The sequence below is a fragment of the Rhinoderma darwinii genome, chromosome 1 (assembly GCF_050947455.1).
Source record: "Rhinoderma darwinii isolate aRhiDar2 chromosome 1, aRhiDar2.hap1, whole genome shotgun sequence".
Lineage (NCBI taxonomy): Eukaryota > Metazoa > Chordata > Amphibia > Anura > Rhinodermatidae > Rhinoderma > Rhinoderma darwinii.
The window spans coordinates 340290227-340303980 of record NC_134687.1 but is presented as its reverse complement, the minus strand read 5'-3'; the positions used below and the strand labels follow the sequence as shown (position 1 = coordinate 340303980).

Here is a 13754-nt window from a genome sequence, read left to right as displayed (position 1 = left end):
GTTCATTATCTCCCTCCTCGCCGGCAAGGCCCTCGCATGGGCGAACTCATTCTTGGAGCAACAAGGACCTGTATCCGCGGACCTAGCCTTGTTCCTGGAGTCCTTTCATGCCGTGTTCGGGGAGCCGGATCGAACATCCTCTGCCGCAGCCACTCTGTTGACCCTCAAGCAAGAAGGCTCCACAGTAGGGGAGTATGCTATCTCCTTCCGTACCCTAGCAGCCGAGCTGGCATGGAACAATGAGGCACTGGTAGCGACCTTCTGGCAGGGACTGTCCTCTCACATCAAGGACGAACTGGCAGCCCGCGACCTTCCTTCTACCTTGGATGCCCTCATCCTGTTAGCCACCTGGGTTGATATGAGAATCCGGGAGCGCTCTCAAGAGGTTCGTCAGGAGAGCCGGGTCCACAGACCAGCACCATCAGTCCAGAAACCACTATTGTCCACTCCTAGTGCGCTAACTGAAGAGCCCATGCAGGTAGACAAAGTCCGGTTATCTGAACAGGAGAAGCAGCGCAGATGTATTGTGACCTCAAGGGTAATTTTGTGCGCCAATGCCCACAGAAACCGGGAAAGTCCAGTACCTAGGGTTGATTGGAGAGGCAACTCTAGGTGGAACGTCTCCAAACGTTAAAACCTCTTCCAGATTATCGATTCCTGTGGCCATCGTCAACAGAGAGACATCACATCCTTCCTCCGCCTATCTTGACTCTGGAGCTGCTGCTAATTTTATCCAGCAGGATATAGTGGATCGGTTTCGACTACCAACAGTCCGTCTGTAGAGACCCCTGGCAGTTGCCTCTGTGAATGGTCTACCCTTGCCAGGGTCGGGCCCCAGAGGAAGCCGGAAGGGCGAAACCCAGGTCGGGCGAGAGTGTTTGGCGTGCCGCCTAGAAATTTTAACGATTTTTACTTACCTTGATGCTTTTATTTCTTGTTACTTCTGTGAGTATGGATTAAACTTGACGTGGAGCAATCTTTTTTCAGAGGGTGTTGCACTATGTGTCTTCCTTTTTCCATCTATTAGAGACATAAGATCCTTTTCCTACCAGGAGTTTTTTGAATGTGGAGAGAGACAATAAGGAGCTTGGTGGAACTACAAGGATAAGAATTACCATCCACACCCTCATTGGATTGCGGACTGTCCACTGCATTTTTCTGGGAGAGAGTCCATACTGAATGATATTGGACTGTTACCAGCGCCGTCTGAGCGGTAAACTTAACTGTACTTTATATATGTTATTTAGGGTATTTGTTGGATCATACCCAATTTAGTTTTGCCTGCTCCGGTCTGAGAGAGATTTTGTGGGTATTTGAGCCAGAGTCTTCTGCCACGTCCAGTGTCTTCTGCCACGTCCAGTGCCTTCTGCCACGTCCAGTGTCGTCTGCCACGTCCAGTGTCGTCTTCCACGTCCAGTGTCTTCTGCTCTATCGGATACTGCCCGCCACGTCTGGCGCTACCTGCCACACCAGCCTCCATCCGTACTGAAGCCACAGCCACCGTCCGGACTATTTCAGGTACCCAAGCGTTGCTGTTTGCCATTGACTTTCGCATAGACTGTGACCTGGTCAGCTGCCTCCCCGCTACGGCGGAGCGGCCTAGTGGGTCCACATACCCCGTGTCCGTGACAGTACGCTCAGGCCATGGAACTCGCTGGCCAGCCCAAGACCGCAGTACAGAAGATTCAGACAGAGATGCATGACCTACGTAACTATGTAAATATAAATATATTACAAAAAAAACAATAAATCAAGATTAAAAAAAAAACGTAAAAAAAATAGATGACAATACTTTTTGAAAACAAAGGAGTAGACAGTTTTTTACGCTCTGTGAGGCATTTTGTTATCTTGTGGATATGTACTTCCCCTTTGATTGTCAGTATGCCCGGACGTTTTTGTTCTGTTATTTCATGTTTCTGTCTGTTTTTCAATTTTGTATGGCAAATACTGGTGTCACAGCAGGCGGTGTTGGGTAGAGATCTGACCTACATGCCCTGCCTTAGGCAGGCTGGCATTCGGGTAATAAGTTATGGTATACATTGTTGCAATCAGTTATTGTTATAAATAAAAGCGAAGAAAAGAAACAAATATAAATATAATAACGCTTTGGCCGTACCTCGTGTCAACCCATGTTATAAAATAAAGAAAGCCTCGTTTGAGTTATTGTTATAGGGCTACGTATTTCCCCCTAGCCAAATGGGGTGTATCAGCGGTATGCACACGGTCTTGCTGTCTAAGGAAAACAGAAAGGCAAGACACCAGTGGGCAAATGAGCGCAAAAAGTGGATCAGTGAACAGTCGAAAAACATCATCTGGTCAGATAAATCCAGATTTCTGTGACACCATGCTGATGGGAGGGTCAGAATTTGCTAGAAGCAGCATGAGTAGATAAACCCTTCCTGTCAGGTGTCAACAGTTCAGGCTGGTAGAGGTGAAGTAATGGTATGGGGACTGTTTACTTGGCACACTCTGAATACATGTGGATGGACATTTGAACAGTATGGCTTGCCTAAGCATTGTGACTGACCAAGTTCATCTCTTCATGGCAGCTGTTTAACGTATGGCAGCAGGACACTTTAGCGGCAACTGCGAGAAGCTATCCTGTCCGTATGTGCCAATATTCCTGCAGAAAATTTGATAAGATGGCTATTCAGAGTATGTACATATACACTGGGCACATTAAAGTCTAAACAGGTTCCTGGCACATTCAGCAGAACGACTACTTAACCCAACTAAGTAGAAACGCGGTCTTCTGTGTCTGTAAAAAAAACAACAAAAAAATGCAATGGGACACTGCGGTCCCTTCCGTCTAGGGGTCGGTGATATGCCATCAATGTTAAAACTTGGAAAAGCCCTCTGATAATAGTATCACATCTGCTTATCTCTTTGAATAAAAAATTTTTAAGGATGCTAAAATGTCTAAATGACCCATCCAACTTGTGTATTTAGTCCACAGTATGCAATGAGCTCATTCGCAATAGATGAAATGTGGGGAAAGGGAATAGTTAACTACAGAAGCAAAATTGATTATATACTATTTTTGCTAAGTGGAAACAATATAAAAAAAAATTAGTAATTAAACTGCGTAAATAAAAAAGAACATAATCTACCTCACTAGAACGTCATGTGTTGTATGTACTTGGGTCAGATGAATGAGTCTGACAATAGCCGGAAGTTCTAAGCAGACAATGAGAAAACAATTGTTTTGCTGGAATATTACGTACTGAAGTCCAGAATGTAAACATTGACAAGGTTTGTTGAAATGCATGCTACAGGAAGCTGATCAGGATTCCTTCCCATACACGTCATGCTTAAAAGACAACTAGTGTTCCACTTACCAACCACTACGAGCAGGGTCCATATTAAATATATCCCGCTGTTGAAGCAAGTTGCATATTGACGGAACAGGAACATGCATATGGGTGGCAGCACAAAAAACAAAATGTTGCTGATCTATAATATAAAAAAGAAAGTCAAAATCAAAAATCAAAGAGCTAAGCAAATAAGTGGAACGCAAAATATAAAAAAAAAGAAGTAAAGTATTAAAATAGAAGCATTAAGAGAATGTGTGAAGTATAATGTAGTGTCAAATATCAGTTCTTTTTTTGCCACAGTGTTGACCAACCCGTTGTAGGGCAGATATCAGCATTCTCAATAACGTGACTTATAACAAATATTGCGTTAATGATTAATAAATGATAATTCTGTATTTCTGGACCCTGTAATTCTAACATCACAATTTACAATATAGCACTTCAGTTATGCAGGGCAGAATCTGCAGTTTACGTAATCTCACCTCTATGTCCAGTTCTTAATAACATGCCGTGCTGCAATACATCTCATATTCTCACTGCTGGTTCTGCAGCCTTTATTGGCAAAAGTACAGACTACTATAAACAGAAACGGGGCACCCGGGCCCCCTGTACTAATGATAGGTGGGGATCCCAGCAGTGAGGCCCTTGGTGATCAAAAATCTACACACTTTTAACTCTCTGTGATATAGTTCCGACTCTGGTAACAAAGTTCTAGTAATGCTATGACCTCCCTGGTGCTACTAGGGCACATTAATATCTGAAGCGGCCAACATGCAAGGGGCTCAAGAGCCAGATGTTTCCCGAACTACTGGCTAGGGAACACTGTTATACAATATATGATTTTGTGTTTTAGTACTCTATGGTGTTTGTAACTATGATATGTAACTTAATACTACTGAATGCATGTAAAAAGCATGGTAATGCATGAAAACACTCGCCTTTCATAGACTAAACACTGCATAATGGTCCCATATAAAAATTCTAATTTAATAGAATCTGAAGTTCTTTCCATGGAGAGAATGCGTGTCGTTAAAGATCTTGTGATTATTAATATTTCTTAAGGCTGACTGGGCAGGGAGAAATGCATGCAAGTGTTGACATTGATGTCAATTATTTTCTATCTGATATAAAGCTACATTTTGATAAAAACAAGAAATGAGTCCTGTGTATCTGGCGACATAAAGGACACAAGAAGTACACTCTGTTCGCTTTGCCTATACAAATTTTTTCTGAGAGCAATAACTAATCTTTTAATCACATCCTAGTTAATAGTAAATGATTATCCTTCTATAAGAAATCCCTTAAATGTGCCTCCACCTAATGGTTACATAGAGGTACTGCCTTATATGGATTACATTGGAAAAGATAGCAATGTACACTATACTTTAAAAAGTTCTTATTAGGGGGGTTTAGACGTGGTGGATATTTTCTATTGTGGACTTGGCATAAAAAATGCGCGTTAGGCATAAATCACACTAACGTGTTATACGTCCGTGTGACAGCCGTTGAAACACGGACCTATATAATTCAATGTGGTCGTTCACATGGCCGTTATTTTAACGGAACGTGTGAAGGGTCCGTGTGAAAATCGGACATGTCCTATTTTTAAACACTTCACCCATCCCTCCATAGACTCTAGTCAATGGGGGATGCGTGATATCGCGTCCCACAGCGCAGAGCACGGTTGCACCTCGGACGTGAAAAACGCCAGTTTTTCACGTCAGAGATGCGCAACGCCCGTCTTAATCGAACCATACAGTACAATAGATGCGGATGCAATACAAAGTGTGAATCTACTGTGAAGATCTACAACATTTCACTTTCAGCTTGCTTTTAATTTAACAATACTTTTTTCACTATGTAGGGATAAGGTTTTGAAAATCCCATCCATATGTATTGTAAATTCTTGGTGATTTTTGGTGCCGAATACACAGCATTTCTGCCACATGTGAACTCACCCTTAGTCCTTGTTCACACAGTGCAGATTTATTGCAGATTTTGTGTATTTTTTAAGGCAAAAACAGGAACGGAACCTATACAGAAGAAATACATAACTGAAGGCCTTAAAGGAGCTCCTCTCCCTAATCCAATTCTGGGTTGGGCTTAAAAAATGCATGTAAAATCTGCACTGTGTGAACTAGGCCTTATAGCTCCCCACAGAGATAGCATGATAATAACTACAGTCCAATATATGGAAAAAGCTAGGTCATGTCAATGGAGTTTGTTCTCAACTATGAGAAGGATCATTCACTTCTGTGCAGAACCAGTCCACAATACCCACAAGACATGAAAAATAGTGTATGCCTGGAGCTAGCGAAGCCACCGGGCATGAAGGGATCGTGCTGCCCGGCCCATAACACGGGCCCCCTCATGCCTCGGGTCCCATAGCAGCCACTATAACTGCTACAGCGGTAGTTTCGCCACTGGTAAGCACTTAGTTTAAATGGTTTTACATGTATAATACTTTATTGTCATGATGCATTTAAAAGGAAACACACACTGTAATTGTCATTGTTGATAATCGAGATGTCAACATAAATACAGTGTATAGTAAAGAGGACGTGAGGTATATGATATGAGAATGTAAAATCTGCAGACGTACATCCAAAACTGTGCTGCAGACTCCCATCACTCCTGCAGCGAGCAGTAAGATTCTGGCAATAAAATAATATTATGAAACCACAATTTAAGCCATTAAATAAACACATTTACAAAGTCTCTGAAAATGTTGCCTGTTTTCTCAACATATTACTAGAGGTCTGTAAGACCACTTTCACATGGCAGTATTCTGGTCAGTTTTTTGCATCAGTATTTTGAAGCCAAAGCCAGGAGTGAAACACAAACAGAGAAAAGTATAATGGAAATATTTGCACCTCTTAGGCTATGTTCACACGGGGTATTTTGCCGAGTTTTTTGACGCGGAAACCGCGTCGCAAAACTCGGCAGAAACGGCCCGAGAACGCCTCCCATTGATTTCAATGGGAGGCGTCGGCATCTTTTTCCCGCGAGCAGTAAAACTGCCTCGCGGGAAAAAGAAGCGACATGCCCTATCTTCGGGCGCTTCCACCTCTGACCTCCCATTGACTTCAATAGGAGGCAGGAGAAAGCGTATTTCTCGCTGTTTTATGCCCGCGGCGCTCAATGGCCGCGGGCGAAAAACGGCGCGATAATCGCCGCGAAAATCGGCGTGCAGGGAGAGGGATATCTACCTCAAAGTTCCAAACGGAATTTTGAGGCAGATATTCCTCCCCCAAAATACTCCGTGTGAACATAGCCTTACCGTGTTTTGGACCCACTCTCGGCTTTGGCTTCCAAATACTTATGCAAAATGCTGACCTAAATACTGCCATGTATAAGTGGCCTAGGGGTGGACTCTACCTATTGCAAAACTAAAGGCAGACAAGTGAAGAGGTCTAATGGGGACTACAAAGGTTGCTTCTCTCTTTTGGGCACTGAAGTCAAGCACTGTATAAAATATTTGTTGTCTTGCTGCTATCTCAAAGAGATGTTTATATAATGTAAAAACTTCTCGGCTTTGAAGATATATAAAATGCATATACAGGACAATAATCAGAATCTGATCTCTTATAAACCACATTGCATTGCTCCGAAATTACTGTGACTAAATCAAACAGGATGACTCAAGCCTAAGGCCTCATGCACATGACCGTAGTGTTTTTCTGGTCCGCAAATTCCAGGACCGTGTTCCGTGAAATGTCCTCCGCAGTTCATCCGTATGTAATCCGCAGTACATCCGTATGTAATCCGCAAAATGCGGATAAAAAAAAAAAAGCCTAGGTAAAACAGGATGACGACAGAACTAATTCCCGGTCGTCGCCTAGCAACACTTCCACAAATCCGCAAACTGCGGTTGACACACGGAGGTGTACCCGCATTTTCCACGGGCCCATTGACTTCTATGGGCATGTCCGCATCGAATTTGCGGGCCGTAATAAGACATGTCCTGAGTTTCTGCGGCACGGATTTGCGGACATGCGGAGACCCGTGAAAACACGGATAGTGTGTATGGGCCCATAGAAATTAATGGGTCCGCAATTCTCCCGTGGATTTGCGGGGGAATTGCGGACGCAAAAACACGTTCGTGTGCATGGGGCCTTAGCCAATGGGACAAGCATAATACAGAAAAAACTCATGACAACCTCTCAGTTCTTACCCTAACATAGAGTGGTAAACCTCCTGACGCTACCCCAGCTACTACCTAGGTGCATGTGACCTAATAAGTGGGTGTGAGGAACACCTGGGTACACCGCTGCCTATAAATCATTTAACATATTCATGCAAAAGAACAGTACTAGAACAAACTGACTTCCCATAACAGCAGTATGTCAACTACAAGATCACTCTCTATTCCCCTCAATATCTAAACCAGATTTGCTGTGAATGAAACTAAAGGTGGCCATAAACCTTAGCCTTAGATAGCTGTGCCTCATTTGCCTGTGAACTATTCTTCCAGACCTACCCCCATACACATGCACGCACATCCACTAGCAATCCCAATAGAAAAGGGGTGGCCAGCTCTTGTTATTATAGATTAACTACTAGGATTATTCTGAATGAGCCACAGTTAACAATCCAGATTATTCCATTCACATGCATATTTTGAGCGGGACTGGGGGAGGTTTAAATGGCTTCCCTGACACCTGTTCATGCTCTGATTGGACTGGAAAAATCTATCTTATCGGGTCCTTGTTTCCCCCATGGCAGCTCTCAGCCCACGGTCTGCCAAACCCTATAGACATACGATCGTCATCAGATCTCTTCAAAATTTCCAGATTTACTAACAAAAATCGAATGTCTTTAGTCAGCTCTAGTTCAAATCAAAGTGTGATCCTTCAGACAGTTGCTCTTTAAAGTTATTAAGAGTAAATAATTATGTTTGTGTCCCTCTGATTTTGAAATGCTGGAAAGAAAAAGCATCTGAAAAAAACACATACGTTTTTAAAATACCCATGCATTTTTGTGTTTTTCAGATGTGTTTTTCTTTCCAGCATTTAAAGAATGCAACAAAAAAAGAAAAGAGTGAACCCAGCCTTAGGCTGCCCATACACTTGAGATCGTTTGGCCAACAGCTATTTCTAACGACTCCCCCATACACATGCACCGGCCAAGCGTACATGTGTTTTCAATAGGGACAAAGCCATTGCCAGACTTCTCTGGTGGCAGCTTATCTCGAAATGAACAAAAGGATAGGACATGTTGAGATTCAACATGTCCAGCCCTTCTCTTTCTCTACATTTATTGTCAGCGGAGAGTCGGGACGCCGCCATACCTATTAGATGGTTGGTTGGTCCCGCCGAAATCGAGGGTTCTGCCAACATACATCCAATGATGATGGCCAGCTATACTTTGCATATTGCCCTCAAAAAGGTCAAGAGCTTGTTGCTCAAGGATCAAAACCGTATGTGAAATGAGCTCCAGATTCACAGAGCGGCAAGGTACATTATCATTTGTGTGAGGTTTGCTTGGTAAGTGTGTGTGTGTGCGTGCGTGCGTCAGTATAAAGAAATGTATTAAGCTCAATGGGAAAAAACATAAAAGCTAAACAAACTCACCTGTATTTCTGCTGTTTTACATGCTATATGACTAATGTTTTTTAATAGTGAATACAAAAAAAGAACAAACACAAGACAAAATACACTGAACTCGGCTTTAGGATAAAGATTTTGCTATTCCAAAATATCTCTGCGTGTAAATGACATGTAGATACGTGATTTTCTATTGGCCAAATATATGATTAACATGAAAAATGTTCAGTTGATCTTTAGGTTCTACTCCTTAGCATTGTCTCACTCCGTCAAATAAAAACAACAAGAAAGTTAGAATGATAAGGGCTAAAAGGAACCACAAAGCCCCTTGACTCAAGCAAAAAATAAATAAATCACAAAGTATTGAGAGCTTTCGCCTGACAGTAAAAGAGGCCTTACAAACCCGAGATGTCACCATAAACACGCAGAACTGGTCGAACTTTGTTACAATTTGTTGTGTTCACGTGAGCAGAAACAGCTGCTGGATAAATTTAGATGGAATATTATGGTAACCCATAACAATGTCCTCAAAATGCACCCTATGACAGTACTCTACCCAAAGAATCATCCTGTAAGGCAGGCAGGAGGGCACATATATAAACTATTTAAAGCACAGGTTCTAAACTCCAAATCTGCAATAGTAGGTGGCCATAGACGCAAATTCATTTTAAGCCATCTCCAAAATATTACAACAGGAAAGAAATTATTGAGATTTACCACTTTGCCACTATGACCACAGATATAAATTTAATTTGTTTGGATACAGGTAGACGATAGATGCTAGACAGATAGATAGATAGATAGATAGATAGATAGATAGATAGATAGATAGATAGATAGATAGATAGATAGATAGATAGATAGATAGATAGATAGATAGATAGATAGATAGATAGCTCAATTTTAACACTTTAGACACATTTAATTGATATTGGTTGGATTAGAAAACTAATCTGCCAATCTATGGCCCCTTATGTACTAATATTTTGATTTAATTTAATAATATCTGTGATAAATTAATAAAAAAACAAATAGGACAGAAAATAAATGACGTATAGTCTAATACTAACCGTATTGTAAAACTCTGCGATAGTGGGGACGATTTTGTAATTGTCTTCACACCAGTCCACCTCTGAGCTCCCAGCCTGTAGCTGATCCCATATCTTCAGTGATGCCATAGTAGAATGACTTTTGTGATTGCTGGCCAGATATGTGACTTTTCACCCTTGCAATTGACACCAGGGAGAAGCCAATTCTTGTCTTCCTTGTGCTCTGAGTTCACAGAAGTCTTTGTAGTTGACCGTAGAGTCTCTTGGCAATGATGATATACAACTAATAGGGTGATGAACACTTAATAACTGGCACCTCAGTTTTGTAGCACTGCCCTAGATCACTGTCTCGTCACTGAATTGAGAATCCTGTGTATATATTTTGAAGCTACTTCAATGAATCCTGCATAGATATTACAGTTCAGTAGTCACCCACCACATTGCCGTTATAAGGAGGATCAAACGGTCTGTTGTAAGGACAAGGCAGCTTCAGTGTACAGCTCGTCCCTTTTCAGTCTGTTCCTTACCATCTGCTAGATCCTGCATCTGCAGCTTATACTTAAAGCAGAAGGTGATCCCTCCCTGTGGGTGGCACCAGTGATGCACATACACTGCATCCACCCTCTGCCAGCCTCCAGATTGTTTACATGAAGCAGTAGCAGCAGCAGGGTATCAGGCTGAGCCTAGATTATCATGTCTGCCAGTCACATCCGCCTCCTGAGATGCCCCTCCTCTGTGTATGTGTGGGGGATGTCTTCTCTCAGCCTCTGCTGCTAGTCTTTCTTTATTAAATGCCTTTATTTAAGAACCTGCACAGGTATCGGTGCCAACTAGTAAATTAACTCATTTATTATACACAGGCATGCATTGTACATGTGCGAGGAAAACATTCTAGGTCATGTCACAATTATTTTGTTGATGCGTAAGATAGCTTGATATTGGCAGTCAGCAAGAAGAACCAGTTGAACATACTATGTGCTAGGCTGGCAACACTGTTTAGAGCCAAGTCAAAAAGAATAAAGTCATAAAACTATGCATATAAGACGCAACAATAAAATATAATCTGGCATTAATGGGACCTGATATGTTCTGAATTATGAAATATTCTAGATTATAGAAAGGCATGTGTATTAAACTGATTTATAAGGATAGAGGGCCATCAGGAAGGCAGCCTAAAAAACTAAATTAATTACCAAAAAAGAGAAGATGTGCAAAGACATGACATAAAAAGTTTATTCACAAGAATAGTACATGTAAGAAAACATACAATAAAAAATGAGACACACGACTACAGAACGACAAAGGAACAACATCTAGAGGTATGCAGAAAGTGTACAGGAATATACAACAAATGGTATTAGGTAACAATAAAAATGAATAGTACATACAGGGGCGTCACTAGGAAAGACTGGGCCCCATAGCAAACTTTTGACTGGGGTCCCCCCTCCCCTGGGTATCACACAATCCCCCCTTGTAGATAGTGCCATTTTTAGAGCCCCCCCTGTAGATATCAACAAAGGGGGCTGTATGGCGTTATCTACAGAGGGGGCTGTATGGCGTTATCTACAGGGGGGCTGTATGGCGATATCTACAGGGGGGGCTGTATGGCATTCTCTACAGGAGGGACTGTTTGGCGTTCTCTACGGGGGGGACTCTGTATGGCGTTCTCTACAGGGGGGGCTGTATGACATTCTCTACAGGGGGGGCTGTATGGCGTTCTCTACAGGGGGGGCTGTATGGCATTCTCTACAGGGGGGGCTGTATGGCGTTATCTACAGGGAGGCTGTATGGCATTATCTACAGGGGGGCTGTATGGCGTTATCTACAGAGGGGGCTGTATGGCGTTATCTACAGAGGGAGCTGTATGGCGTTATCTACAGAGGGGGCTGTATGGCGTTATCTACAGGGGGGTCTGTATGGCGTTATCTACAGGGGGGTCTGTATGGCGTTATCTACAGAGGGAGCTGTATGGCGTTATCTACAGAGGGGTCTGTATGGCGTTATCTACAGAGGGGTCTGTATGGCGTTATCTACAGAGGGGGCTGTATGGCGTTATCTACAGAGGGGGCTGTATGGCGTTATCTACAGAGGGGGCTGTATGGCGTTATCTACAGAGGGGGCTGTATGGCGTTATCTACAGGGGGGACTGTATGGCGTTCTCTACAGGGGGCTGTATGGCGTTATCTACAGGGGGGCTGTATGGCGTTATCTACAGGGGGGCTGTATGGCGTTATCTACAGGGGGCTGTATGGCGTTATCTACAGAGGGGGCTGTATGGCGTTCTCTACAGAGGGGTCTGTATGGCGTTATCTACAGAGGGGTCTGTATGGCGTTATCTACAGAGGGAGCTGTATGGCGTTATCTACAGAGGGGGCTGTATGGCGTTATCTACAGGGGGGTCTGTATGGCGTTATCTACAGGGGGGTCTGTATGGCGTTATCTACAGAGGGAGCTGTATGGCGTTATCTACAGAGGGGTCTGTATGGCGTTATCTACAGAGGGGTCTGTATGGCGTTATCTACAGAGGGGGCTGTATGGCGTTATCTACAGAGGGGGCTGTATGGCGTTATCTACAGAGGGGGCTGTATGGCGTTATCTACAGGGGGGACTGTATGGCGTTCTCTACAGGGGGCTGTATGGCGTTATCTACAGGGGGGCTGTATGGCGTTATCTACAGGGGGGCTGTATGGCGTTATCTACAGGGGGCTGTATGGCGTTATCTACAGGGGGCTGTATGGCGTTATCTACAGAGGGGGCTGTATGGCGTTCTCTACAGAGGGGTCTGTATGGCGTTATCTACAGAGGGGTCTGTATGGCGTTATCTACAGGGGGGCTGTATGGCGTTCTCTACAGGGGGGCTGTATGGTGTTATCTACAGGGGGGCTGTATGGCGTTATCTACAGGGGGGCTGTATGGCATTCTCTACAGGGGGGGCTGTATGGCGTTCTCTACAGGGGGGCTGTATGGCGTTCTCTACAGGGGGGCTGTATGGCGTTCTCTACAGGGGGCTGTATGGCGTTATCTACAGGGGGCTGTATGGCGTTATCTACAGAGGGGGCTGTATGACGTTATCTACAGGGGGGGCTGTATGGCGTTATCTACAGGGGGGGCTGTATGGCATTCTCTACATGGGGGGGCTGTGTGGCGTTCTCTACAGGGGGGCTGTATGGCGTTCTCTACAGGGGGGCTGTATGGCGTTCTCTACAGGGGGGCTGTATGGCGTTCCCTGCAGGGGGGGCTGTATGGCGTTCTCTACAGGGGGGCTGTATGGCGTTCTCTACAGGGGGGGACTCTGTATGGCGTTCTCTACAGGGGGGGCTGTATAGCGTTATCTAAAGGGGGGGCTGTATGGCATTCTATACACGGGGCTGTATGGCGTTATCTACAGGGGGCTGTATGGCATTCTCTATAGGGGGCTGTATAGCATTCTCTACAGAGGGGGCTGTATGGCGTTCTCTACAGAGGGGGCTGTATGGCGTTCTCTACAGGAGGGGGCTGTATGGCGTTCCCTGCAGGGGGGCTGTATGGCATTCCCTACAGGGGGGCTGTATGGCGTTCTCTACAGGAGGGCTGTATAGCGCCATACAGCCCCCTCTGTAGATAACGCCATACAGCCCCCCTGTAGATAACGCCATACAGCCCCCCTGTAGGGAACACCATACAGCCCCCCTGTAGGAAACGCCATACAGCACCCTGTAGATAACGCCATACAGCCCCCCTGTAGGGAACGCCATACAGCCTTCCTCTGTAGGGAACGCCATACAGCCCCCCCTGCATGGAACGCCATACAGCCCCTCCTTGTAGGGAACGCCATACAGCCCCCACTGTAGTGAACGGCATACAGT

At 44.2% G+C, this 13754-nt stretch overlaps 1 protein-coding gene across 1 annotated transcript in view; it reads right to left on the bottom strand.

Moving 5' to 3' along the window:
* Positions 1 to 10568, bottom strand: part of ACER2 (alkaline ceramidase 2) — a 31864-nt gene extending 21296 nt beyond the window's left edge. The window contains exons 1-2 of the mRNA XM_075851754.1: positions 9931 to 10568; positions 3339 to 3453 (exon numbers count right to left, since the gene is read on the bottom strand). Coding sequence (XP_075707869.1) covers positions 3339 to 3453; positions 9931 to 10038 — 223 coding nt within the window. The 5' untranslated portion in view covers positions 10039 to 10568. The remainder of the gene's footprint in view (positions 1 to 3338; positions 3454 to 9930) is intronic.
* Between the last annotated feature and the right edge of the window lie 3186 nt (positions 10569 to 13754).